This window comes from Podarcis bocagei (assembly GCF_964188305.1).
Source record: "Podarcis bocagei genome assembly, chromosome: 3".
NCBI lineage: Eukaryota > Metazoa > Chordata > Lepidosauria > Squamata > Lacertidae > Podarcis > Podarcis bocagei.
The window spans coordinates 98756674-98770036 of NC_138127.1; the positions used below are offsets into that span (position 1 = coordinate 98756674).

The following is a 13363-nucleotide window of genomic DNA, read 5'->3' on the forward strand; positions in this document are numbered from 1 at the left end:
AGGAATCAGTTGTCCATATTGTTGCACACAGTAATAAGACATAAATGTGTGAAATGTTCTCCATAGTCTAGAAAATTGGAAGAAGATAATGATGATGGAGGAGACGTCACTTCTAATTTCCTCCTCTTGCATTTGGAGGAAATGGTTTGCAGGATCAGCTGAATGCAGTTTAATGATCCTTAGCTGGTTTTTAAATGCAGCAGAGTATAGTAGGTATTATTTTACCTCTCAAGTTCTGGGTCTTGAAAGGGAAGTTTCTAATCGCAACTTTGCACTCCTTTTTATTTGATACAGGGATTAGATTGCCGTTACGTGCCGTGAAAATTTCCCCGTGTAATTCAGCGAGCGCTTTAGCGACATAAATATTAAAACACTCGGTAAACGTGATAATCTAGAAGCACAAGCAATATCCTTCCACCTGATTACAGACATTAACCACTTATGTTACCGCTCCATTCAGCACAGCTCCCAGTGACCAGGAATGGCTCCTGACCCTATGAAGAGGGGTTTGGATGTGGGATATGGAGGGAGAGGGTGCAGAGGGGAGATGGAGAAGAGAAAGATCTTTGGGGCAAGCTGCCTTCCTCTTGTTCAGCTATTGGATGCAACCCCAACAAATATATTATGGCGTGGGATATGGTAGGCAAATACAAGGTTAAAAAGGTAAAGGGACCCCTGACCATTAGGTCCAGTCGTGGCCGACTCTGGGGTTGCGGCGCTCATCTCGCTTTATTGGCCGAGGGAGCCGGCGTACAGCTTCCGGGTCGTGTGGCCAGCATGACTAAGCCGCTTCTGGCGAACCAGAGCAGCACACGTAAACGGCATTTACCTTTCCACTGGAGTGGTACCTATTTATCTACTTGCACTTTGACGTGCTTTTGAACTGCTAGGTTGGCAGGAGCAGGGACTGAGCAACAGGAACTCACCCCGTCGCGGGGATTTGAACTGCCGACCTTCTGATCGGCAAGTCCTAGGCTTTGTGGTTTAACCCACTGTGCCACCCGTGTCCCAAATACAAGGTTATTGGTACCTTAAATGTGGCTGATCTCCCAATCCAAGTAGACAGCTTAGTTGGGTAGAACGTGATGCTGATAACGCCAAGGTTTCAGGTTCAATCCTTACATGGGACAGCTGCATATTCCTGCTTTGCAGGAGATTGGACTAGATGATCCTCAGGATCTCTTCCAACTCTACAGTTTTATGAATGGAACTGCCGCCGTTATGGGGAATGCGGGTATGTGAAAGAAGAGTATACCAATGCACCCCATTTTATGATGTTTCCTTGCACAACTTCTTTGTTGCTGTCCAAATCCAAAAGTGTTTCCGGAAAGTGAAGGTGGATCATTTTGCCCTCGGGGAAATAAGTCAAGAGGCTAGTCCTTAAAGGTCAATCCGCCAGATAATTAAAAAGTCAGAAGTGGATTATTTTCCTATTTGCGAAGTGGGAAAAGAATCCAGCTAGCGTGAAAAGGCAACAACATTTTAGAATTCTTCCCCTCCCGACAGTAACACAAACACACCAGCACGAGGCTCGTTTATATAAAACGGCACTTTTGGCCGTTCAGTGCTTTAACAATAATTCCTTTATTTTTTCCGAAAGCCCCAAAGGTCAGCTCACATGCACGCATCTTCTCTGGCAAATTTTGCCCTTTATTGCACAGAGGGGGGAAGATTAGAAGGAATTACAGTTGCCTCGCTTTATGTGTGCCCAGCACATAACTGAGATTCTTAAACAAACATAAACACAGCAAGCGAAGAAGGAAGCCAGTTTGCATTCCTCCCTGTCCAAACTCCCTGTCCCACTTCCTCAGGCTGAAGGAAGAGGAAATGTGTTTATTATTATTTACATCAGGGAGTATCTTGCCGTAAGCCTCTGGAGTAGGTTGTTATTAACCCAGGAACAGGGGAAGCAGCTGAATCTTAACCTTCCAAGTCAAGGCCTAACATGCTACTTGTCAGCTGGGCCATAGCATATCTCAAAAGCAGTCGATTCTGTTCTGCATGAATGTTGCTTCAAAGATTCAAGTTCCCCTTTATAAACACTTCATTCCCAGAAGCTAGTATCTGGGGTTGGCACTGAGTGTAGACAGGGGGTGACAGATGTTGTAGAACAGAGAGTTTCTCTTATGTATTAACGGAAGCCTGCAAACAAAAGTTTGCAATCAATCAATCAATCAATCAATGCCTGTGAAAGTTACTAGAGCCTAGTAGCTTGTGTTTTCGTGCTGGTTGTGAAGGAAGTAAACACCCTTCGTCACAAACAGCGTAAGAACACATCGATGACAGAGGAGGGAAGGAATACTCCAATGTGTTCTAATGTATACTCGCCTGAACAGAATTCTTGATCACCTATGGTGACCAGGCAAGCTTGTAGATACAATGCTGTGTTAACAGCTGTACACAACAGTGCATTTTAAAAACTTCAGGGACCCTCTTCTACATTGACGGCTTCATCACAGAAACCCTGCATGTCGCAGAAGATTCTGGGATGCAAATTCATGGATATAGAATTGTGGCTCGGGGTGTGGAGTGGGGAGAGAATGAGATATCGTCTTAAGACCTACGCAGTGCTCGCCTGTGACTACCTGTTGCTCTGCAGGGAAACCTGCCCGTTGTGACTGATCTAGTGAAGAAACTCTCAACAGTTTCCAACGAACCCTTGTACATTCCATGGAACAATGTTCAGAAATTCCAGTTGTCGAAGATGCGATTTTGGCAGGTACCCTGCAGCGTCTTAGCACTGCAAGTGATATTCAGTACTTAACCAAAATTTACTCTGTTGCTGTTTAGTCGTTTAGTTGTGTCCGACTCTTTGTGACCCCATGGACCAGAGCACACCAGGCACTCCTGACTTCCACTGCCTCCCGCAGTTTGGTCAGACTCATGTTTGTAGCTTTGAGAACACTGTCCAGCCATCTCGTCCTCTGTCGTCCCCTTCTCCTTGTGCCCTCCATCTTTCCCAACATCAGGGTCTTTTCCAGGGAGTCTTCTCTTCTCATGAGGTGGCCAAAGTATTGGAGTCTCAGCTTCAGGATCTGTCCTTCCAGTGAGCACTCAGGGCTGATTTCCTTAAGAATGGAGAGTTTTGATCTTCTTGCAGTCCACGGGACTCTCAAAAGTCTCCTCCAGCACCATAATTCAAAAGCATCCATTCTTCGGCGATCAGCCTTCTTTATGGTCCAGCTCTCTCTACCCACCTATTAAAGTATAGAAACCCTATCCTCTGTTGCACAGGGTGATTCTATGTCTGCTTCCCCCAATCTCATGTCCTGCAAATGTTTTGCACTGCAAAGACCATCAGCCCCAGCCACCTTGGCCAATCGTCAGGGATTATGGGAGCTGTAGTCCACAGTATCTGGAGGACATCAGGTTGAGGAAAGATGTTCCAAGTATGAATGGTGTCCATTGTGAAATCGTTCTTACTTGCTCCAGTTCTATAGGTTGAAGCACAAACAGACAAAACAAGAAATTTCCTCCTCCTTTGCTTCTAAGTACCTTTTGGGTTCAATTCTAACTACATTCATTTCCACAGGTCTCCACTATTCGCCAGAAAGTTGGAGCGGAAGATTAGGGCTCCTAATTAACTTGATGAAAATATTTTGAAGTAGCAAAAGCTAAGTCCTCTGAAAAATATTGTTTCTCTGATTTTTAGGGTGGAAAATATATAAGGCTAGGGGTGCACAGTTAATCACTGAGCAACATTATGAATCCAGTTACAGATAGGTAGCCGTGTTGGTCTGCCATAGTCAAAATAAAAAAATTCCTTCCAGTAGCACCTTAAAGACCAACTAAGTTAGTTCTTGGTATGAGCTTTCGTGTGCATGCACACTTCTTCAGATACACTGAAACAGAAGTTGCCAGATCCTTCTATATAGTGAGAAGGTGGGGAGGGGTATTACTCAGAAGGGTGGTGGGAATGGGAGATTGGCAGATACCTGAGATGAGCCTGTTGACGACTCTTAACGACTGCAATAGGTCTTACAGGAAAAGGCAAGGGGTGAGAAGGTGAAAAATGGCTTAGTCATTTTTTTAATTTTTTTATTTCAACATTATGAAGTTACTCATTTTTAGTCCTGTTTCTTTTTTTAAAAAGCAAACCACTGGCGTGCAACATTGCTGAAAAACAGTTATTACCAGTGGTAATGGAGACGATGGGAAGTTTGATGTACTTTAAGAAGACTTATTTTCAAAATACATGAGTTGTTGTTCTTGTTAATTTTATATCTTTGTAACAAATGACGTAAATGTACAGGTTTTTTGGTGTTTTGTTGGTGTGTAAGAAAAAGAGAAAAGAAAAACAGTTATTACCAGTGGTAGCAAATGCAATTCTGGAGGAGCAAAATCAATATTCCCTCTTTCCACAAACCAGCTGATCAGCAACAGGATAAGGAGCTCTCTGACCTGCAGATCTTAATTACCACCAGTTCTATTCCGACAGTGATAATTAAACCTTGTTTTCTCAGCAGTTACTTTCCATACCAGCTGAAAAATAGCTAGCCTGGGTCATGTGTTTGTTGGCAGACTGCATCTTGCAAGAGAGCTGCCCATGAGCAGCTAGCTGTGTAGTGGTCTGGGGCAGTGGGGGACCTACATTTTGGGGGCCCTGAAGCTTGAATAATAATAATAATAATAATAATAATAATAATAATAATAATAATAATAATAATAATAATAATAATAATAATTTTTCATTTATACCCACCCATCTGGCTGGCTTTCCCCATCCACTCTGGGTGGCTTCCAACAGAATATTAAAATACAATAGTCTATTAAACATTAAAAGCTTCCCTAAACAGGGCTGCCTTCAGATGCCTTCTAAAAGTCTGGTAGTTGTTGTTCTCTTTGACATCTGGTGGGAGGGCGTTCCACAGGGCGGGTGCCACTACCAAGAAGGCCCTCTGCCGGATTCCCTGTAACTTGGCTTCTCGCATTGAGGGAACCGCCAGAAGGCCCTCGGCGCTGGACTTCAGTGTCCAGGCTGAACGATGGGGGTGGAGACGCCCATTCAGGTATACTGGGCCAAGGCCATTTAGGGCTTTAAAGGTCAGCACCAACACTTTGAATTGTGCTCGGAAACGTACTGGGAGCCAATGTAGGCCTTTCAGGACCAGTGTTATATGGTCTCGGTGGCCGCTCCCAGTCACCAGTCTAGCTGCCGCATTCTGGATTAGTTGTAGTTTCCGGGTCACCTTCAAAGGTAGCCCCACATAGAGCACATTGCAGTAGTCCAAGCGAGAGATAACCAGAGCATGCACCACTCTGGCGAGACAGTCTGCGGGCAGGTAGGGTCTCAGCCTTCGTACCAGATGGAGCTGGTAGACAGCTCTCCTGGACACAGATTTGACCTGTGCCTCCATGGACAGCTGTGAGTCCAGAATGACTCCCAGGCTGCGCACCTGGTCCTTCAGGGGCACAGTTACCCCATTCAGGACCAGGGAGTCCTCCACACATGCCTGCCTCCTGTCCCCCAAAACAGTACTTCTGTCTTGTCAGGATTCAAACCCAATCTGTTAGCCGCCATCCATCCTCCAACCGCCTCCAGACACTCACACAGGACCTTCACCGCCTTCGGTGGTTCTGAACTATTAGGGGGGCTCCTTCGCAACCAGCAACGAGGTCTGGGTAACCCCTTTTACTTTCTTCAGTGGGATTGTTCCATGACAGATTGGCATACCTGCACAACATCTGTGTTGCTGACTCTCAAACTTTGGGGTTGTTGAAATATATATCTATATATCAGAAGAAAAATCAATTTGAGTTGTGTGACGCATTTTTTTGTGGTCTGAAGTTGCTTCTGTGGCCCCTCCAGGATTAGAAATTAATTAATTTGCATTTCCGTCCTTCATCTGCAGAACTCATGGCAGTTCACAACATCAAAATACAAATTTATAATAATAAGCAAGAACAAACACGGGGGGGGGGGGAACCCCCACAAGCCAATAAACCTCCCCCTCTCCAGATCAGAACAGATGAGATTCTTGCCGTTATGCTCCCAGAATGAAGAACTTCAGTGAGTTGCAGCAAGATGAAGTGAAACTTTTTACATCAGAGTCACAGGGGTCAGAAAGGGGTGACCGTAGCAAAATATTAATGTTTATGCCACATGTTTCCCCGAGATACATAATACAGCTGTATAAACTTCTGGTTTTTGCCGCAGCTGTTTCAGTGAGTCGCTTAAATCGACGGAACGGAAAGCAAAAGAGATGTTGCGTTAAAGTCATGACTGAGAGGGCAGTTTCCCAAGGCCACATTGGCTGGGGGATTGCTTGGCCTTCTGAAAGCAGGAAGAGCTTGGGAGTTGGAGGTGGGACCTGGTGGAGGAAGGCAGGAGACCCTAGTAGCAAATCTTTACCTGTCAGGATGTGGGGAAGGCAGAGCCTGGTGGGCATAACATGTATCAGATGTCATCAAGCCTTCTGCCTTGGCACTGGCCCCTTGCCCTTAGTTGACATCTTCCCCGGAGAACCCGAAAAGGAGAAAACCCTGCAGCTTTGAGCCAGACTCTGGGATAGGAGAACCCTACTGAGTGCAGACGCGCCTTTAAAAGGCCGCAAACCCCGTTCTCGTAGCGCCGTAGGTGGGAAGGGAATGAACCCCTTCAGTTTTGGGTCTACTTTCTTGCATCTTTTGGCTCAATTTCACATGCAGATGGCAGCCCCGTGGGAAAGAGGTCAAGGTGGGGGAGGAACTGGAGGAAGGGGGCCAAAAATCGACACAGCAATAGAGCAGCCACCTGCCAAGTGATCAGTTTGGGCATCTTGCAAGAGCAGCCTGTCTTGCCTCCTCCGACCAGGTGGGTAGGAAGAGAAAGGGAAAGGAGTGTTGCGGCGGGGGCAGCTGTCTCTACCCACTTTTGGTCTTGGCTCCACCTACTTATGGCTCTGGCTCCGCCCACTGTTGCCATGCATTCCCTGACACATTGCCACCAATGGAATGTAGCTCTTCATAGAAGAGCTCCGCCCACTGCTGGCTCCTGCTCCGCCCACTGTTGCCATGCATTCCCTGACACATTGCCACCAATGGAATGTAGCTCTTCATAGAAGCCCCTGCCATAAGTGGGATTGTCGTTATTAAGTTGTGGGTGAACATATCAGACGACACAGTGATTCTTCAAACAGCTCTTGTTTATTCACAGGCCAGAACAGAACTGAACTGAAGGGTTCAGCCAGCCTGCTTATATAGAGCTCCACTAGAACGCAACAGGAACCATTTTCTGTAACTATCCAATCACTGAACGTCACTTTCAATCCCTTATTTGCATATGTGGACCTGAGTGAAAACTATCTACAGTATCCCCCTGCTGGCCCAGGGTGAGAACTTCAGTACATAACAATCGTGGCATTTTGGGACTGCCAGCGGACTCCAGAGTCTCCCCACCCCCACCCCGGAAAACAATGTGTTTTAAAGTTATGCCTCCCCTGGGGTTCATTGCAGGAACCCAGGCAGAATATATCTTGGTGGCTCATACGCCAGATATGTCTTCTGGCAGGCTTGAATGCTTGGACTAATGGGCAAGTCAAGAAAAGGAAGTGGGAACAAAAAAGCTGTTTCTTGGGCCAGAGCTCCAAGGGACACACTCCCTTCTGGGCAAGCTGCTAAGGCCTACATGCTAATGGTGTGTGGGGCCAGAGGCAAAAATAGGCCTAGCAGCAGCTGCAAATGTTACCTTTGTCCCCTAGGCTTGTTTGCACATACAGTCGCTCACCCCTCTCTGCCTTCCGTCCAGATTAGGGACACTTTTCCAGCTAGCAAAAGCTTCCTGATACAAAGCAGGGCTAGCGATTAGTGTGGCTTCTGGAGAGGGCTCCAAGGGCCAGATAGAGAGGCCTGGGGGCCACATTCAGCCCCTGGTCCTCAGGTTCCTCATCTTTGGCCTCTATGATCTACATCATGAGGAGGAGGGGCCCCCCATGTTGCTAATATCGTATCATTATGGAGAATCCTGACTCATTATACTAGATGAATTCTGGGAAGCCTTGTGGCTCTGCTGTTCCTCACAAAGCAATCCCACGAATTCCAATTAACTTCAATGTAGTAAATTGCAATTGTTCCGGAGGCAGTTAGCTCGCTGACTCACCCCCTCCTCATTTTTCTTTCCCCCCCCTCTTTAGGAGCTGCACACAGAGCCCTTTAATGCTGCAACTTGACAGATGCTTTTTAAATGTGGTTTCTGCCCAATTTGCAGCTTGTCTCCAACGTTTCGCTCTCACCACCCCGCCGGATTATGTGCCTCCTTTTCTTGTTCCTTCGTGGGAGCGAGCTGGAACGGATTTCTCCTTCCTAACATCCATCTTGCTCATATATATATAGGATCCCCAAAGAAGTTGTAAAGTTCGCTTCTCACAGAGCCTACTCAATCAGCCGTGGCTGTGATTCTGACCAGGCCTTTTTGAAAAGAGGTTTGCCTGTTGGCAGCCAGCACTTCCTGGAGTCTTCCCAGTTCTCATTACTGTGAGCAGCCAGAGCTTTATTTGCTTGTTTAGCACTTTCCCACCACTGCAAGGAATGTGAGTACAGGGACACAAGAATGGGGGTGTTCCAGTTAAATTTAACTAGCATCATGTACACGCTGTATTTTAAAACCCAACTTCAGGCAAGCCAGGCAACAAAGCCTTTGTCTAGGTATGTGTGCACCTGTGGAGAGTGGGTGCTGCAAATTTTGCAGAACTGGAAGTCTTTAAGAGGGACCACCAAAAGCCAGTGTGGTGTAGTGGTTAAGAGCGGTGGACTCGTAATCTGGTGAACCGGGTTCGCTTCCCCGCTCCTCCACATGCAGCTGCTGGGTGACCTTGGGCTAGTCACACTTCTCTGAGGTCTCTCAGCCTCACTCACTTCACAGAGTGTTTGTTGTGGGGGAGGAAGGGAAAGGAGAATGTTAGCCGCTTTGAGACTCCTTTGGGTAGTGATAAAGCGGGATATCAAATCCAAACTCAAGCTCTCTGCATACTGGAAGGTAATTTGTTGACAAGGGCCTGCCTTCAATTTTGCATTGTCAAATACTGTATCCAGCTTGATACCTGGTAAACACTTGCACATGTTTTTGGTTCGCTTGACCAATTATTCCGGCTGCAAAGTGTGGTTTTTTTTGTGTGTTTTTTTTTTGCAGGAATGTTTGCGTAGCGAACCCAAAACCTGTTTGAATTACGATATCGGTTTCATAATTTTGTACCTGGCAATATATTGCGAATCATGACGTGTGTGTTATGCAAAAATCACAATGTGGGGGGAAACAATACTTCTCTTGATTTCCGCAGCCCCCTTAACTCTGCCGACTTAGGTCTCCCTTGCCTCCCACAGAAGGAAGCAAATCGCAAGAGCGGGCACCAGCAAAAATCATCATGCAGGGAAAACAGTGAATCCAGCCAGTGCCTCTGTGTAGCTCCACCCTTATTTCAGGCATTGTGATATATCGGTATATCGCGATGTTTAGCTGGTGATATATTGTGAAGTTGGAAACCAGATATCGCCCAGCCCTTGTGAGAACTAAAGAGAGCAATCCGAAGTTTAAGGCGGGTGGTAAAGTCCTCTTTCCCCTGCCTTCTGATTTGCAGCCTCTGGCTTGCGTGAGGGCAGTGGATAGCACATTGCATTGGGCCAGCAGGATCTGAGTTCAGATCTCTTCTACCACCTTCATAGGTCCTGCTGTTCTCCCTTTAGTTGTTGTCATCATCGGCATCCATCTGCCTCAAGAAACAATGGAGTACGCCTGCAGGGGTGAGGTTAAACGGCTGTGTTAGCAGCATGGAAGTGACCTCCCTGGGGTGCAAGCTTGGGCAGGGTGTCTGGAGGTCCTAGGCTGCCCAGTTGACAAGACCACCCCCCCAGCCTCGCTGATGGGGTCCAAAAGAAAGGATAGCAATACATTTGGCACCAGCTTGGCTGCAGGAGTTGCCAGGAGAAAGCGTTCAAGGCGCCATCCACCCGCCTTAGGGACTCCAGTCCGGATTTGTGTCGGGTTTACTCCTTAGCCTTTTGACCAGAAAAATAAAATAAAAACCAGTCAGCCAAGCTGTTTCACACCAGTTCTCTCTGCGCCAAGCAAAATCTCCCTGCTACAAAGACAAGTATTTATTCTCCAGCTCCATGATAAAGCCCGAGGAGTCTCTGAATGAGCATTCCTTTGGCAACTTCCTGAGGTATTTTGGATAACGTATCCAAAATTATCCCTCCATTCATGCGGGGACTACGAGTGGAGACAGTTCCTAGTGGTGGACGAAGAGCTCAAAAGAACGAAGGTTTTATTTATTATTATGCTGGGAGATAATCACCCTTGTTAGCTTTGGCTGCCTTTGCTTCGTAGTCACTCATATTACAGCAAATTCATCAGAAGCAGGATACAGCGGGCTGCATCATTCATACTCTGAGTAGACCCATTGAAATTGATTGGCATTGCCACCATGCATCTGTTCTTTGCAGGGTCAGAAATTAACCATCAAGGGCTTCCCACACACTTCAATGGATGGGGGCTGTCTGACAACCGGGATCCTTGTCCGCATGCAGAACTGTCCATTAAAATGGGTGGGAAAGCCTTGCGTGTGCAGGAGTTTCTTGGGAGAGCCAGTGTGGTGTAGTGGTTAAGAGCGGTAGCCTCGTAATCTGGGGAACCGGGTTCGCGTCTCCGCTCCTCCACATGCAGCTGCTGGGTGACCTTCCACTGATGAAGCTACTGGAGGAGACAAGTTGTCTAGATTTACAAGCAGAACCAACCTCCAGATTAAGGAAGTGAAGAGACTGTAATATATGGGATCTGGTAGTTGTAAAGCAAGTGCTGTTACAGTTAATGTCACTTGTTGAGAGCCAGTGTGGTGTAGTGGTTAAGAGCGGTAGTCTCATAATCTGGTGAACCGGGTTCGCTTCCCCGCTCCTCCACATTCAGCTGCTGGGTGACCTTGGGCCAGTCACGCTTCTTTGAAGTCTCTCAGCCCCACTCACCTCACAGAGTGTTTGTTGTGGGGGAGGAAGGGAAAGGAGAATGTCAGCCGCTTTGAGACTCCTTAAAGGGAGTGAAAGGCGGGATATCAAATCCAAACTCTTCTTCTTCTTACCAGCCACAGAACTGGAAATGAGTTGGCTGCTTGGATTCATGCACCCTTGATTGACCACCTTTGCACTGACGTTTCGTTTCCCTTCTTTCTTTTTCTTCCGAATGTTCTTCTTGCAGCCCAAGCCAACAAAGGGAAGGATGCGCATTCACTGCTTGGAGAATGTCGACAAAGCCCTCCAGTTCCTGAAAGAGCAACGGGTGCATCTCGAAAACATGGGGTCCCACGATATCGTGGACGGGAACCACAGACTTACCCTCGGCCTTATTTGGACTATTATATTGAGGTTCCAGGTAAATCTGAGATCACCTTTGGCACTTGCCTTTCCCTGCAAGTCACACTCATCGTTCCCGGCTTCCCAGATCATCAGTCTTAGCGGAATCACTTTAGGGCTGCCCTGAATGCATGGTGTATTTTGTTTATAATTAGTTATACAGGCTGGGGCTGGTTCTTACTTTGAATAGGAAGGGGAGGAAGATTTCTTCATTCCTAAACTGCGGAACGAAATTAAAATCACCCCACACACCTTTGCATGCCTGGGAGCCATGGCGAGAAAGTTCTCACCGGCAACGATAGGAACTTTCTCCCTAAAATACTCCTAGCCGCACTGAGAGCTAGGGAAATTCAAATTCTGATAGTGGAGGGTGAAGCCTTCCTATGCACTGATTGCTGCTGCAGCTGCTTCTATTGATAGTTATTTTTCTTTGGTTTCTTATGCATATTTAAAGGACTGTTTTATTTTGGGGATTTTACTGAATTTTGCCTGGTTGAATACCAGTGCTTCCCAAACTTTTTGGGACTGCTGTCCCCTTGCTTCCATAAACCCACCCAGAGTGCCCCCTACCCTATAAAAAGCATGATTCAGAATAGCAGTTTGCGCGACCCACAAAGGTAGGTAATAAAACTGCAAACGGCACATTTATTCAAAATCTAGTTGAAGCTATTTAGTTTAATCAGTTCAACAAAATTGAGGAGCTTGTTGCAGAGATACGAGATTGTCAAAGCCTGGTAACCATTTACATCTCCCAACAACCAAGGCTTGCCTCCTAGTGCCCCCTTCCAGTAATCCTCCCACACCCACCCACCCTCAGGTCTGGTACCATCTGACTTGGGGAACCACTGTTGTAAACCGTCCTGTGGCTTGTGCAGAGGGAGATACATAAATAATCTGAAATAATAATGTATTTCCAGTAAGACCAACACCCCACACAAACACCTGTAATTACCGTATTTTTCGCCCTATAGGACGCACTTTTTGCCCTCCAGAAATTAAGGGGAAATGTGTGTGTGCGTCCTATGGGGCAAATGCAGGCTTTCACTGAAGCCTGGAGAGTGAGAGGGGTCGCTGCACAGCGACCCCTCTCGCTCTCCAGGCTTTGGGCAGATATCCGCAAGCCTGGGGAGCCCAGCGGGAACTCCTGCCGGGCTCCCTAGGCTTGGGGATAGCAGCCTGTTCTGGGGGCTGGGGTCGGGGGAAGCTCGGACTTCCCCTGGCCCCAACCCTGCGCCGGGGGGGGGAAATAAAAATTATTTTCTTTATTCCCCCCCCAAAAAAAAAACTAGGTGCGCCCTATAGAGCGAAAAATACGGTAATTAAGGAAAAAGACAAAGGTGTAGCCCCGTGATAAACGTTCAGCATTTTGTGCCACAGCAGCATATTTTGGGGTAGGGGTTCTCTCTGGGTGGGATGAAACTGCCATGCTAGTGTTCTGGCAGGTGGGCTGCTCCTGCTAGTTTGTTTTTGGGGCACCAACCTCCACCCCCCATCTCCCTCCCGGTAAGGAACAGTGACCCACCTGTCAGGAAACCAGGATTAGCGGTCCCATCCCACCAAAGCAAGCCACTTTGGGGATTCCTGTTTATTTCTCCCTCTTCCCCTTCAGAGAGAATTTCCTTCAACCTCTCCCCACGGGGCATTCCTTCCCAGCACTTCGTTACGTAATTATGCAGATCAGGGCCGCGATTTCCTGCAGAGCCAAGGCTACAGTTCACAAAGATTTACGAGGGAGCTGAACCTGCTGGAGTTTATAGGCAGAAACCAAAGTTCTGCACTTATAAATCTGCGGGGCTTGTGTACTTTATCTGGGCTGGGTCATTCTCATGCTTTGTGAAGCATGCTCCTTTAAAAGTGGAAGTAGCCAGCTCTGTTCACGATATTATTTTGTACGTATATAGGGGAGGAAACCTTCAGATTGTTTTGGAATCCAGTGCACGCTTGCTGTCATCTTCTTCTTTGGCGATCACTCGTAGCCGAGTAAGATTGTCTTCCATAAACACGGTTTTAACATTAAAAAATTTCTTCCAGTAGCACCTTAAAGACC

The 13363-nt window shown here is 47.0% G+C and overlaps 1 protein-coding gene across 3 annotated transcripts in view; it reads left to right on the forward strand.

Moving 5' to 3' along the window:
* Nucleotides 1–13363, forward strand: part of SPTBN1 (spectrin beta, non-erythrocytic 1) — a 233273-nt gene that overhangs the window by 142404 nt on the left and 77506 nt on the right. For all 3 annotated transcript variants that reach the window (XM_081188307.1, XM_081188305.1, XM_081188306.1), the window contains one exon: nt 11162–11335. In XM_081188307.1, the coding sequence (XP_081044433.1) occupies nt 11162–11335 (174 nt within the window). The remainder of the gene's footprint in view (nt 1–11161; nt 11336–13363) is intronic.